This window comes from Melanerpes formicivorus, unplaced genomic scaffold (genome assembly GCF_026170545.1).
Source record: "Melanerpes formicivorus ecotype bairdi unplaced genomic scaffold, bMelFor1.0.p_v2 SCAF_1, whole genome shotgun sequence".
In the NCBI taxonomy this organism is placed as follows: domain Eukaryota; kingdom Metazoa; phylum Chordata; class Aves; order Piciformes; family Picidae; genus Melanerpes; species Melanerpes formicivorus.
The window spans coordinates 68,307,981-68,320,367 of record NW_027142353.1 but is presented as its reverse complement, the minus strand read 5'-3'; the positions used below and the strand labels follow the sequence as shown (position 1 = coordinate 68,320,367).

At 45.7% G+C, this 12,387-nt stretch overlaps 1 protein-coding gene across 3 annotated transcripts in view; it reads left to right on the top strand.

Moving 5' to 3' along the window:
• Nucleotides 1-12,387, top strand: part of TMEM135 (transmembrane protein 135) — a 190,664-nt gene that overhangs the window by 29,441 nt on the left and 148,836 nt on the right. For all 3 annotated transcript variants that reach the window (XM_068145853.1, XM_068145875.1, XM_068145864.1), the window contains exon 4: nucleotides 9,150-9,183. In XM_068145853.1, coding sequence (XP_068001954.1) covers nucleotides 9,150-9,183 — 34 coding nt within the window. The remainder of the gene's footprint in view (nucleotides 1-9,149; nucleotides 9,184-12,387) is intronic.

The window sequence follows — 12,387 nt, the reverse complement described above, 5'->3', positions numbered from 1 at the left end:
TAGGACCCCTTGTGTTCCAGGCCCTTAAGGGTCTAGGCACACTCAGTGTTAGTCTGTCTTCTGCACCACTAACTTAGAGCTCTTAACTGGATTGGAAACCTGTTTCTAATGTGACTTAATGTGCTGTCATTTGGATTCTGAAGGGGAAAAAATGCAAATGGCATTGTCTGTTGGCAAGTCTACCTCCATACCCTACTCCTGTTGGAAGAGGTGGACTGCTGCTGCTGCTGAGGGTATATGAGCACTCAGAAGTGGGCTGCACCACCAAGAAAACGTCAGTAGCCTTTCTGAGTTGGGCTGCTTTGGCACGTTAGCTTTTTCCTCCTCCATATTGCTTCAGGTATTTTGTAAACAGTGTAATCTGATCACAAATCATGAAAACATTGACTCTAAGGAGAAAATTAGCTCTAAGCATGCAAACAAAACAATAGCTACTGGTTTGACTGAATAGAAAAAGCCATGAGGCTGCCTAAGGCTTTTGAAGTAGGTTAACAAGAGCCTGATGCTTTACATGGCTTCTCAAAACACTTGTGTGGTGGAGTGGCCCATTTCAAACTCAGCAAAGGGTCTGACCTGGGGAGGAAATGGCAGCTGTTTCAGGGGGCTTCTTGAGACCTGCAGCTGAAGCAGCTTCCCACTGAGCTGCTGTGGGCTGGGTTTGAGATGTGCAAATAGGGTATGGGTGAATGGCAGAGAGTAGAGGTGGAGGAGAACAGGTCAAATACTGGATGAATTTCCACTGGTGTTGGGACAACCTCAAGCTTTCTACCAGAGCAGTAGCCTTATATATGAGGCTTTTTTCCCCTTGCTGTCCTCCCTACTAAAATGTATATGTCCAAAGCTGGGGAATATTGTACACCTCTGTAACTCTGAAATATCTGTGCCCCTTCTTGCTCTTGGTTCTGTTTTGTCTTGTATTTGCTATGAAACAGTAGTGATCACCAGCAAAATGTGTAGAAGCAATGACTTGCTGCTGCTGAGGATCTCCAAGGTGCCCTACACACCTACCTTCCAGAGTGGCCAAGCAGCTCCTGTTGTGTCCTGACTGAGAGGGTGCCCAGGAAAGAACGGAGTGTTTTCTCTTTGCCTGGCTGAGCTGATTAAAGGCAATTCTGTGTTGCTGTCAGCCATCCAACGAAATGGTTATGGGGCACCTTCCTCCACACTAGGCAGGCTTTCTATATGAAGAATGTTAATGGTTTCAAAATTGCTGGAAATCTTTCATTTCTTTTCCTGAGGCTTGATGAATTTGTTATTCTTCTGTTATCTGCCGCTCAGTCCTTTTAGGAAGCTAATCAGCTTTTTGGAATCTGATTTTTATCTCTTCATGGAATCTTGTGAGGTTAAATCACACTTTAATTAAGAGGTTCCCCCCTGTAGGTCAGCCTTTGTTTTGACTTTGTTGGCTCTGCTCTGTAGACACCATGGAGAAACTGGGAGAGAAGGAAGAGGGAAGGAATGTTGAAAGAAAATCTGCAAATGGTATAAATCAGTGAAACGAATTAAACTCTAGATGTTATCTTGTGTTGCACTAGCTGAAAACTCTCAAAGAATTATTGGGACTCATTTCACTGGAATGTATTGCTGTAGATATATTTTCTTCTTGGCTTCTGTCCCCTTCCAGTTTTCTCATAGCCTTTCTTTGGCATGTGTTCAAATCATAGAACATGTGGAGTTTATTTTCTTCCCTTTTAGGAGCAACAAAATCTAGGTGTTTGCAAGAAAACATTCTGCTTGCCATGTGCTCAGAGCAAATATTACTCATTCCCAGTTTGGAGCACCTTCAGTTTCCCCAACCTGTGGAGTGTGCATTTCCAGCCCAGCACTGAATTGTGGAATAGGAAACCCCTTTCAGTTCCTTCCATGGCTCCTGGCTGCTTAAGCTGTATGGTTTTGACATGAGGTTGCATGCCTGAGCTTGGTGTGAAAGGCTTGCTTCTGGGGTTACTGAGCTCAACAAGTGGTCATTTTCTGTTGCAAAACCTGAGGCCTTCAGTGTGTTTTCATAATTTTCAGCATTATTTTGAGAGCTTATCTGCTCCTGCTGATTGGAAGTGAACTTTTGCACCGCCATTTCGCTGCTGGCCTCCAGCTGTCGGTAGGAAATTGGTGGGTGTGAGAGATTAATGATACCCTAAACATAATCTGTAGTACTTGTGTTATTACAGGGATGCAATCACAGCCCCAGATCTAGAGTTGGTTAGCTTGTGGTGTCAAGCTGCTGTAGAGCAGAAAAAGCCCTCCCTCGTCATTCTGACCTTTTTCTTTGCAGGGGAAACCTATGATTTGTGTGTTTGATTTAATTCTGCAGGTTCTAAAGTGGTGTGGTTTACAGTGTGGGTGGGGGGGGAGGCAGCAGGGGGGGAGGAATTCTTCCTGTTTTTGCAGGTCACAAATCCTGTCTGGGGAGCAATTACAAACTATTAAGCTAGCTTCTTAGTTTATGTTCAGAAAATAAAGTCAGAGGTGGTTTTGGTGGTTTTTTCCTCCTTCTTTTAAGAGATGGACAGATAGTCTCAGGTTTCACTATAACAGGTCAATACCTTATTTGTTTCACATTCCACCCCATATATGCCTTTGAATCCACCAGTGCCTTTGGATGTACTTTTATTTGTGTTTGCTTAGACTTGCAGAGAAGCCCAAATCAGTTAGAATGAGGTGACAGCTGTCAGAGTATGCAGAGCCTCCCTGAGCAGTGGTATTTGTATCCCACTCAAACTTGGGTTTTTCAAACAGGTTTACTGTGTTAAAGCCATTTGTAGTTCAGGTCTTGCTGTATAGCTCACAAGACTTGTTTCCTTCTGTTAGCAGCTCCGGCATGTTGGCTTGACAATACTAAGAGAGTTTCTGGGAAACTGACTAGTTGTAATATGATGTTTTGGACTGGGAAGGAAGCAGGAAAGCTTCATAGCAAAGTTTAAACTATTATTAGCAGCTTTATTTTGTGGGATTTTGCTCCCACCAACTGTTTCAGTTTACTGTGTATGTGGAGAAGCATAAGCCATCAGTGAGGCTGTTTAATCAGAGAACATGCTCTCTTGATTGCATGCATAGATGGAGAGCATGCTGCTTTATCCATCCTCAGGGTCTTTCTACCCATCTTTGCTGCTCACTGCTGCTCTGCACTGCAGTAGGAGGGCGGTAAGCAGGGTATGGGGGCTGGATGTACTTGCCCTAGTGTGTACCTCCCCCTGTGGTGTCTGGCTGTTTAAAGCTCTCACCTAGAGCTGCTCTCGGTGCGAGAGGTGCCTGTTCAGTCAGGGGATGGGAATTGTTGGAGATGGTGGTAATCCTCTTGCTGTAGTTACTTCCTGTTGTTTCTGGCTCAATCATTTCCCCTTCAGCTTTGAGGAAGAAAAACAAGGTGACCATAAAGAAACAGAAGACTGGTAAAAAATGCAATTATAGTAGTTCAAATCTATTTAATTAAGGGTAAGGAGCATTGAGGTTTTAGGATGTGTGCTCAGGAAGGTGTGTAGTTTAATGGCAACAAGGCAAGGGAGAAAACAATGCCATAAACTTTGATCTGCCTGAAAAAAGTTGGTGCTGAGAGAACAGCAGGGACTGGAGTGCTGCAATTTGGGCATAAGATGGACAGGGCAGAGAAAAATGAGAAAGAAATCAAGACTGAAAAGCATGAATGAATATTGAGAGAGAAATAGACCTGCTCTCTTCTGGGGCTGTTCAGTGTTTGCTTTCCTCTGAACATTCTGAGTGCCGCTATGCACTCAGAGTGGTTGAGAGCAGCCAGGCAGAAAGGGACCTGGGGGTACTGCTTGACAACTGGCTGAACATGAGCCAGCAGTGTGCCCAGGTGGCCAAGAAGGCCAATGGCATCCTGGCCTGCATCAGGAACAGTGTGGCCAGCAGGAGCAGGGAAGTCATTCTGTCCCTGTGCTCAGCACTGGTTAGGCCACACCTCGAGTCCTGTGTCCAGTTCTGGGCCCCTCAATTCAAGAGAGATTTTTGACTTGCTGGAAGGTGTCCAGAGAAGGGCAACAAGGCTGGGGAGGGGTCTGGAGCACAGCCCTGTGAGGAGAGGCTGAGGTTGCTTAGCCTGGAGAAGAGGAGGCTCAGGGGAGACCTCATTGCTCTCTACAACTACCTGAAGGGAGGTTGTAGCCAGGTGGGGGTTGGTTTCTTCTCCCAGGCAACCAGCACCAGAACAAGAGGACACAGTCTCAGGCTGTGCCAGGGGAGGTTTAGGCTGGAGGAGAGGAGAAAGTTCTTCCCAGAAAGAGAGATTGGCCATTGGAATGTGCTGCCCAGGGAGGTGGTGGAGTCCCTATCCCTGGAGGTGTTCAAGAGGGGATTGGATGTGGCACTTGGAGCCATGGTTTAGTAGTCCTGAGGTGTTGGGTGGCAGGTTGGACTTGATGATCTCTGAGGTCTTTTCCAACCTTATTGATTCCATGATTCTAGTCTATGAAATACCTTGTTCACAGCAGATGCATTCAAGTTCAGAGAGCAGCACTTGGTGATTGGTTTGCCTTTAAAGTGCTGTTGGTTTAGCACAGAATAGGAAAGGCTTAGTCTGGTGTTTTTAATTCTGTTTTTATTTGAGTTCTGAAAAACTGGGAGAGATTCAGTAAAGATCCCTAAGTACTCTTAAAATCTTAGGGAATGTTGGGGCAAAACAGGATGGGCTCAGTTTTTGTTTAAGAAGTGGAATGTGGATGGCCTGGTTGCACTCTGTGCAGTGGAGGCAAAAACGTGTCTGGTTTCAGTGACTGCAAAGAGTTGCAAGTTGTATTCTGCCAGTTGTGAACATTGGTAGAATAATTTGTCAGTGGCTGCTGTGAGCTAAAGACAAGTTTGATGTGGGCTTTTTTAATGGGGTGGCTAATTCATGGAAGAAACTGTTGTGGTTTCTGTTAGTTAGGAGGCCCAATTATCACTGCAGTGTCTTCTGATTACGTAATTGTGGAAGAAAATACCTGTGGTATTTTGCAATTGCATTCTACCTCCCCCCAGACTGACTGAATTGTTGAGATGAGCCTTGGGAAGTCAATTAGTGCAGCTTCCTGCTCAGAGCAGGACCAGCACTGAGCTCGTACCAGCTTGCTTATGGTCAGCGTTGCAAACCTCTGAGGACGCAGCTCCAGCAGCCTCTGAGTCTGTTCCACTCCTTGACTGTCGTGATGGAGAAGGTCAAGTCAAAGTCTCTCTGGCTGTACTCATGGTCCTCCCCACTGGCTGATCAATGCCTGTTTTCTACTGGGGACCAAAACTGGGTCCAATGTTCTTGTTACAGTGAGTTCCAAGTAAAGGCTATTAATCTTTTCCCTTGACCTTCTACCTCCACTCCTGGTAGCACAGCCCAATGCTAGGCTTCCTGGCTATTTTTATCCTACAGCTTTTTGCTGTTTTAACAGTTATTTTAGACTCCTTCCTCTGGGCACTGCAGTCACAAAAATATGTGGTTCTCTGTTGAGGTTTATAGGCCATAGTTTAAGAGCTATTGCTGTTAGACTTTGGTCTGAACAAGTTGTCCCAACAGCAAATTTTATCAAGTGCAACTTTTCTTTGAGGAAGATTAAGTTGAACAAGAGAATTACCTTCTCCAGCCTTGTGGTCTGTTGTGGTTGTAGCCTTCAAAGCAGAATCCACAAGGAATTGTTCAGTTGCAGACAACATGACCTATGCTGAATAATTGAACTCCTGAGACACTGCCTGCTTGCTTCTCTAGCAGGCATACAGGAAAATCCATGAGGAAGTGTGAACTGGGCGGGGGGGCAGGGAAAGAGGAAACAGAATGAAAAGTGCTGCAGACTAATGGCTTTTGGCACCTGAAGAAAAGAGTAATGAAAAATGTGATGACCTTTGTACAGGCCTCCTTTTCTGATTCAAAAATGCCAGTCTTGTGAAGAGACAGAACAGTTTTGATTTGATCACAGTCTCACAGTGTCACTAAGGTTGGAGGAGACCTCAAAGATCATCGAGTCCAACCTGTCACCACAGACCTCATGACCAGACCATGGCACCAACTGCCACATCCAATCCCCTCTTGAACACCTCCAGGGATGGGGACTCCACCACCTCCCTGGGCAGCACATCCCAATGACCAATGACTCTCTCTATTAAGAACTTTCTCCTCACCTCCAGCCTAAACTTTTCCTGGCACAGCTTGAGACTGTGTCCTCTTGTTCTGGTGCTGGTTGGCTGAGAGAAGAGACGAACCCCTTCCTGGCTACAACCACCTTTCAGGTAGTTGTAGAGAGCAATGATGGTTTGGTTTAACACAACAGACTGTCAGGATCAACCAGGATGTGCCATCTCATCTCTTGTCCTACAAATGCAGCTCTCTTGGATGCTGACTTACATCCTTGTGCTAGCTGAGTCTTGGTCTGCTGCCTAGGAATTTTTCCCTAGCTTGTGTTTTTCCTTCCCATATTTAAGATTGCATATGTGATTGGAATCAGAGCAGGGGATGGGAGATGCTGTCAGTTAAAGAGGTGAGAAGGAGGCAGTGGGAAGCCAAAATGAAGCTCGTGATGAGAGCAGTCTCTGATGGCATCAGTCAATGGAAGAGGAAGGAGTAGTAAGGATTCTTGTGCATCTGCTTGGGCTTTCTTGTAGTGACCCTTGCTGGCCCACTGGTAGTGTTGGTGCTCCTGAGATGAATGTTCAGTGCTGGTTCACTTTAAGGGGTGAAATACTGGCTGCTTCTTAGTATCTTTAAACCTCCCCAAAGCAGGTGATAAAACGTGGCTGACTAATTATTTTTCTTGTTTAATTATTTCCTGCTCCTGTAATGCTGTTTCCCAATTATATTCCTCTCTTATTCACCAGCTGCAGTTTTAGTACAATCCTTAGGTTATAGCAGTGACCCTTTTGCTTGGCCTGCCTCCATCTTTCTGTCCTGCTTTCCATCAGCTGTCATTGCTACAAAACAGGGCAGGTCCACCCGCTCCCTAACAGCCGAGTTCAGGGTTGGGTTAGAGTTGCTGGGTCACCTTTGTACCGGGCCAGGAAGAGACTTTTGTGCCTTTCTTTTTTTCCCTTTTTTTTAAAATTTATTTTCTTTTTTCCTTTTTTTTTTTTTTTTTAAATTTTCTTTTTTCCTTTTTTTTTCCTCTTTTTTCCTTTTTTTCAGTTTCCTTTTTTCCCTTTCCATTTTTTCCTTTCAAATTTTTCCTTTCCTTTTTTTTTCTTTCCTTTTTCCCTTTTCCTTTTTCCCCCCTGTCCTTGTTTCTTTCCTTTTTCCCCCTTTTTCTTTCCCTTTTTCTTTCCCTTTTTCCCCCTTTCCCTTTTTCCCCCTTTCCCTTTTTCCCCCCTTTCCCTTTTCCCCTCTTCCCCTTTTTCCCCCTTTCCCTTTTCCCCTCTTCCCCTTTTTCCCCCCCTTCCCCTTTTTCCCCCCTTCCCCTTTTTCCCCCCTTCCCCTTTTTCCCCCCTTCCCCTTTTTCCCCCCTTCCCCTTTTTCCCCCCCTTCCCCTTTTTCCCCCCTTCCCCTTTTTCCCCCCTTTCCCTTTTTTTCCCTTCCATTCCCGCTCCCTCCCCGCTCCTGGTCAGAAATCTGGGGCTATTTCTTTCTAAAGCAGCCACTGAATGAATTGGAGGAGGCAAAGGTTGTGCCTGGAGGTACCCCGGGGCTCCTGCTTCGCCGCGGGCGCTTGCAGCCGAGGTAACCTGGCAGCGTTGTGTGGGTCCAGCTGCGGAAGCTCCTTCCATCTGTGCCTTTGGTGGCTGCACGTTTCCCCTCCTCCTGACCAACAACTTCTGCATCGGTCTCGCTGCAGCTGCACTGCATCTTCTAAGTTCTTTCCTTCCTCTTCCCTCACCCCTTTTCCTTTCTTTGTCTCTGTGGTCGGCAGGTTGCATTTTGCCGTCAGCCAAGAGAGGTCACAGCAGAAGCCAAAACTTACTTAGGTCAAATTCTTACTTTTTTAGTATTTAATAAATGTCATTGGGAGGCTCAGAGACTCTGCCTGTGTGCCATGGGCATGCTATACACAATCCCATTTGAAAGCACACACTGTACTCTTAAACCTGTGTCTTACTCAGTAGTTGGTGGCAGCTTCTCACAAGTGAGTGTGTTACTGCAGGACTTTGCTGCAGAGTTGTCAGCCATTGGGATGTGCTGCCCAGGGAGGTGGTGGAGTCACTGTCCCTGGAGGTGTTCAAGATGTGGCACTTGGAGCCATGGTTTAGTTAGTCCTGAGGTGTTGGGTGATAGGTTGGACTTCATGGTCTTTGAGGTCTTTTCCAAGCTTATTGATTCTGTGATTCTATGAAGTTCTCAGTGTATTGGTGTTCCAGGTTAGCTCCTATGGGTAAATTTCATGTTGTGTTTTCAAACAGCTGAGTGTTTGGGTGTTTATCCTAAACTTTTAATAGTAATGGGGTAAAAAAAATAATAAAAAAGTCCCCCAAATGTGCCATATTCAGGGTTTTGCCTCTTGAGAGCAAACTGAAATAACATTTACAGTGCACAGAGCTGCAGTGGCTGCCAGTTTGGTAATTGGAAGGATCAGGACACCTGTAGTATTACCCTATCTAAATAGCAGTGTGACCTGGGGGCTGAGTCACAGGGACAGATCCAAGAACAGGGGAGAGAGAGAGAGAAAGAAAAAAGCAAACAAAACCCATAAAGGTTAGAAGAGAAAATGGTGGCTGCTGTACCAGGCCACTGTTGGTGCTGTGACTCAGCTAGAAGAGGCAGGGTATACTAGTGTGACCCCAGATCTCTGCTTTAGTCTGAGTAGAAAACATTTGTAATGATGATATAAGCAGAAGGGCTAAGGCACCTTGAGTTGCATAGCAGTGGCCACAAAACAGAAGCCTGCACCCAGTTATTTCTCTGTAAATTCACAATTGAACAGAGGCTTTGACTGTGGTTTGTGTGCTTAGGTCACCAGCTTGTGTAGAGAGTTTTATATCATGATATGTGCCTTGCCCCTTCAGGAAAACTTCAGGACATGTGCAGTAGCAATATAAATACAGCTTAGTTCATGTAATTCCCCACTGCTTTGGCTGCCCTGCCAGCAAAGGCCTAGTTTTGGTTTCATACTTATTTTTCTATAGCATGGTAGTGATTCCTCCTTCATCAATAATCTGCTGTTTAAAATAGTCTCAATGGTTAAAAGTATTTGTCTTCAGTATGGCAAAGATTATCATTAGTTCACTAATTTTATCATTTCTGTTTATAGGAGAGGTCTCCTCACAATTTACATGGCCAATCAAGTAAGTCATCCTTTATTTCAAGATTAAAAGTACATAAGATCCACTGGAAATGTGTCTTGCTTGGAGCTGACTGATGCTGAGATGAGCTGCCTCTCATTGTTGCAGGAGTTTTCTTTTTACTGAAGAATGATGTGTTAGTAGGCAACTACAATTTCCTCAAGATCCAGTTATTGCTACAGCTCTTTCAGAAGCAGCTGTCAAGTAGAGGCTGAGATGTAGTTCATTGTGCTCTACTGGAAGTCCACTGTATTGTAGCCACAAGAAGCTGGGCAGTGTTGTCTTCTCCACATCTGGCACTTCAGTGGTAATCGTTTGACTGAGGAGGAAGCCAGCACCATAGACTGAAGCTGCATAAGGAATTGGTTTTCAAACTGCTGTCAGCTCAGTTGTGTGGGCAAACATTTTTACCATGTGTTGGATCAGTTTAAATGTTGTGTCATGTTCCTTGTAGTGACATTCCAATGAAAAGCAGTAGTGAATTCATATCAGTGATGTTTTGGCTAGGGGGACAAAATGGGTAACTTCTCTTCCATCCTCCTAAAGTCCTTGTAAAGACTACTGTACTGCTGAAGGCTTGGTGCGAGAGGGAGCTTTTGGAAGGTGAAGTCAGATGTTTGCTGCCAGGTAAATATCCAGGAGACTCCCTATAGGCATTTGTCAAACTTGTTACAGAGCTCTCTCTCAAATTCTGCTGTTTAACAATTTCTTTAATGCAGACATTTTCTTGTGTTAATCTGTATTCATAGACTGCAGGTCATTACTCTGCCCTCCTCAGACCACCTCTGGAGTATTGCAGCCAGTTCTGCCCCCTCCCACTTCAAGAGGCATAAGGATATACCAGAGACAGTCCAGTGGAGGGCTACAAGGATGACTAAGGGACTGGAACATCTGTCTCGTGAGGAAGGGCTGAAAGACCTGGGGCTGTTTAGTCTGGAACAGAGAAGACTGAGAGGAGATCTTAGTAATGTTTATAAATATCTGAAGGGTGGAAGTCGAGATGGGGACAGGCTCTTCTGGTGGAGCCCTGTGGTGAGAGGAGGAGCAGCAGACACAAACTGGAGCACAGGAAGTTCCATCTCAACAGCAGGAAATCTTCTGTACTGTCAGGTTGATGGAGTGCTAGAGCAGGCTGCCCAGAGAGATTACAGATTCTCCTTCTCTGGAGATTTTCAAGACCCATCTAGATGTGTTTCTCTGTGAGCTGCCCTTTGACAGGAGGCTTGGACAAGATGATCTTCAGAGGTCCCTGTAAACCTTGACCATTCTGTGCAGCGTACAGACTTCAGAAGAGAAGAAATGAATGTTTACCAGTTATTGTGAAGTACCATTCTGACTTCCACAGCTGCTTATACCCTCTACTCTAGGATTCTTTTTTCTTTGGAAGGTTTCTTTTTTAACCCAACTTGAAAAGCTGACAAATCCTTCTCTTGACATGGAATTAATTAGAGGTTGTCAGGCACTCGGTGCCGCACGGTAGCAAGAATTGAGTCCTGTGAGGTTTGACTTTCTCCTTGAATTCAGAAGAGCTTGGGATGTACTTTCCAAGAGAGGATGGAAGGTGTGATTAGCTAGCAACACTCTGAGTACCCCAGTTCTGAGAGAGCTGTGGCTGTGTCCTTTCGCTGCGGTGCCATGCCGTCCGCGGGACGTGGGAGGGTGTCACAAGGGACAGAGCAGCCCAGGCAGCTGCACGCGATGGGCGTTGTTTGACACAACAAATCATCAGCATAAGGATTCAGGGATCTCAGGGCTACCAGGGTTTGTTTTGTAAACTGCCCTTGGCCATGACATACTTACCTCCTGAGCAAGTTGTGCAATCAGGGTAAATGTTTTCCTGTTTAGGTTCCTTGTGTTTGGCTCAGAGCTTTCTGTGCTTTGAGAAGATTCACTTACAAATGCACCGAGCTTTCAAACAGTTACTTTGGTCCTCTTTGGATTGCAGCATGCCCCGTTTCGAAAGCTGGCCAAGGTTAATCATTAGTGATGGCAGCTAGATTGTGGAGTTACACTCCTCCTTATGCTCTGTAAAGCTCACATCAGGCCCTATGAAGAGATTCACCGAGCTCAATGATTCCCTTAGTTCAGTCTCAGGTTTTGCTGCGCTGTGGCTTTGAGCCTGAGCAGCAGTAATTGAGGCTTTTTGAGTGATTCTTCACGTGTGCCTTTGCCCAGGTAGACAGACAGAAGGCAACTGTCACTACCTTTATTGTTTATTATAACCACTTACCGTGAATAGTGCTGCAGGGAATTTTTATGGCCACATTAGGGCTTTTAAATCAGAAACTGTTATTGCTGCTGTCCTCTTGGCAGTATGTGACAATTCGTCCTCAGAGGTGAATTTGCTTAATGCCAGGGGGAAATCTGTGATAAAGCCTTTGTGCTCAGCTGCTGTTCCTCAGTTCAGTGAGTGGAATGGAGCAGAAGATGAAAGGCGCTGGGCCTGAGGACTTTTGTTCTAAGGATGACATTTCTATTGGTTTTGAAACTGGGACTAATGGAAACATGCAAATAAGTGTCCTGGCTGATTGTAAAGAAGTGGACAAGGCTCTGGCCAGCCTGATCTAGTGTGGGGTGTCCCTGCCCATGGCAGGGGGGTTGGAACTAGATGATCCTGGTGGTCCCTTCCAACCCTGATTGATACTATGATACTATGACCCCTGGCATACAGCTCTGATACTGTGATACTATGATTTATGTGAACCTGAACACCTCAGTTGCATTTCCCTGCTGCTTACACAATAAAAGGAGATTAAAAAGAAGCTATGTAGACTATCTGTACACTGTGCAAAAGTTGAATAAAAATGCTTGCTTAGACTTATCTGTCTGTTAAACTGAAAACTGAAGCCACACAACAGAGCTGACAACGCCAAGCTGTGTGGTGCAGCAGACAGGCTGGAGGGAAGGGAGGCCATCCAGAGGGACCTTGACAGGCTGGAGAGGTGGGCACAAGCCAACCTCATGAAGTTCAATAAGAGCAAGTGCAGGGTCCTGCATCTGGGTCGAGGCAATCCCAGGCACAAATACAGGCTGGGCAGTGACTGGCTGGAGGGTAGCCCTGAGGAGAGAGACTTGGGGGTGCTGGTGGACAAAAAGCTCAACATGAGCTCTCAGTGTGCACTTGCAGCTCGCAAAGCCAATCAGATCCTGGGCTGCAGCAGGAGAAGTGTGGCCAGCAGGGCAAGGGAGGTGATCCTCCCCCTCTGC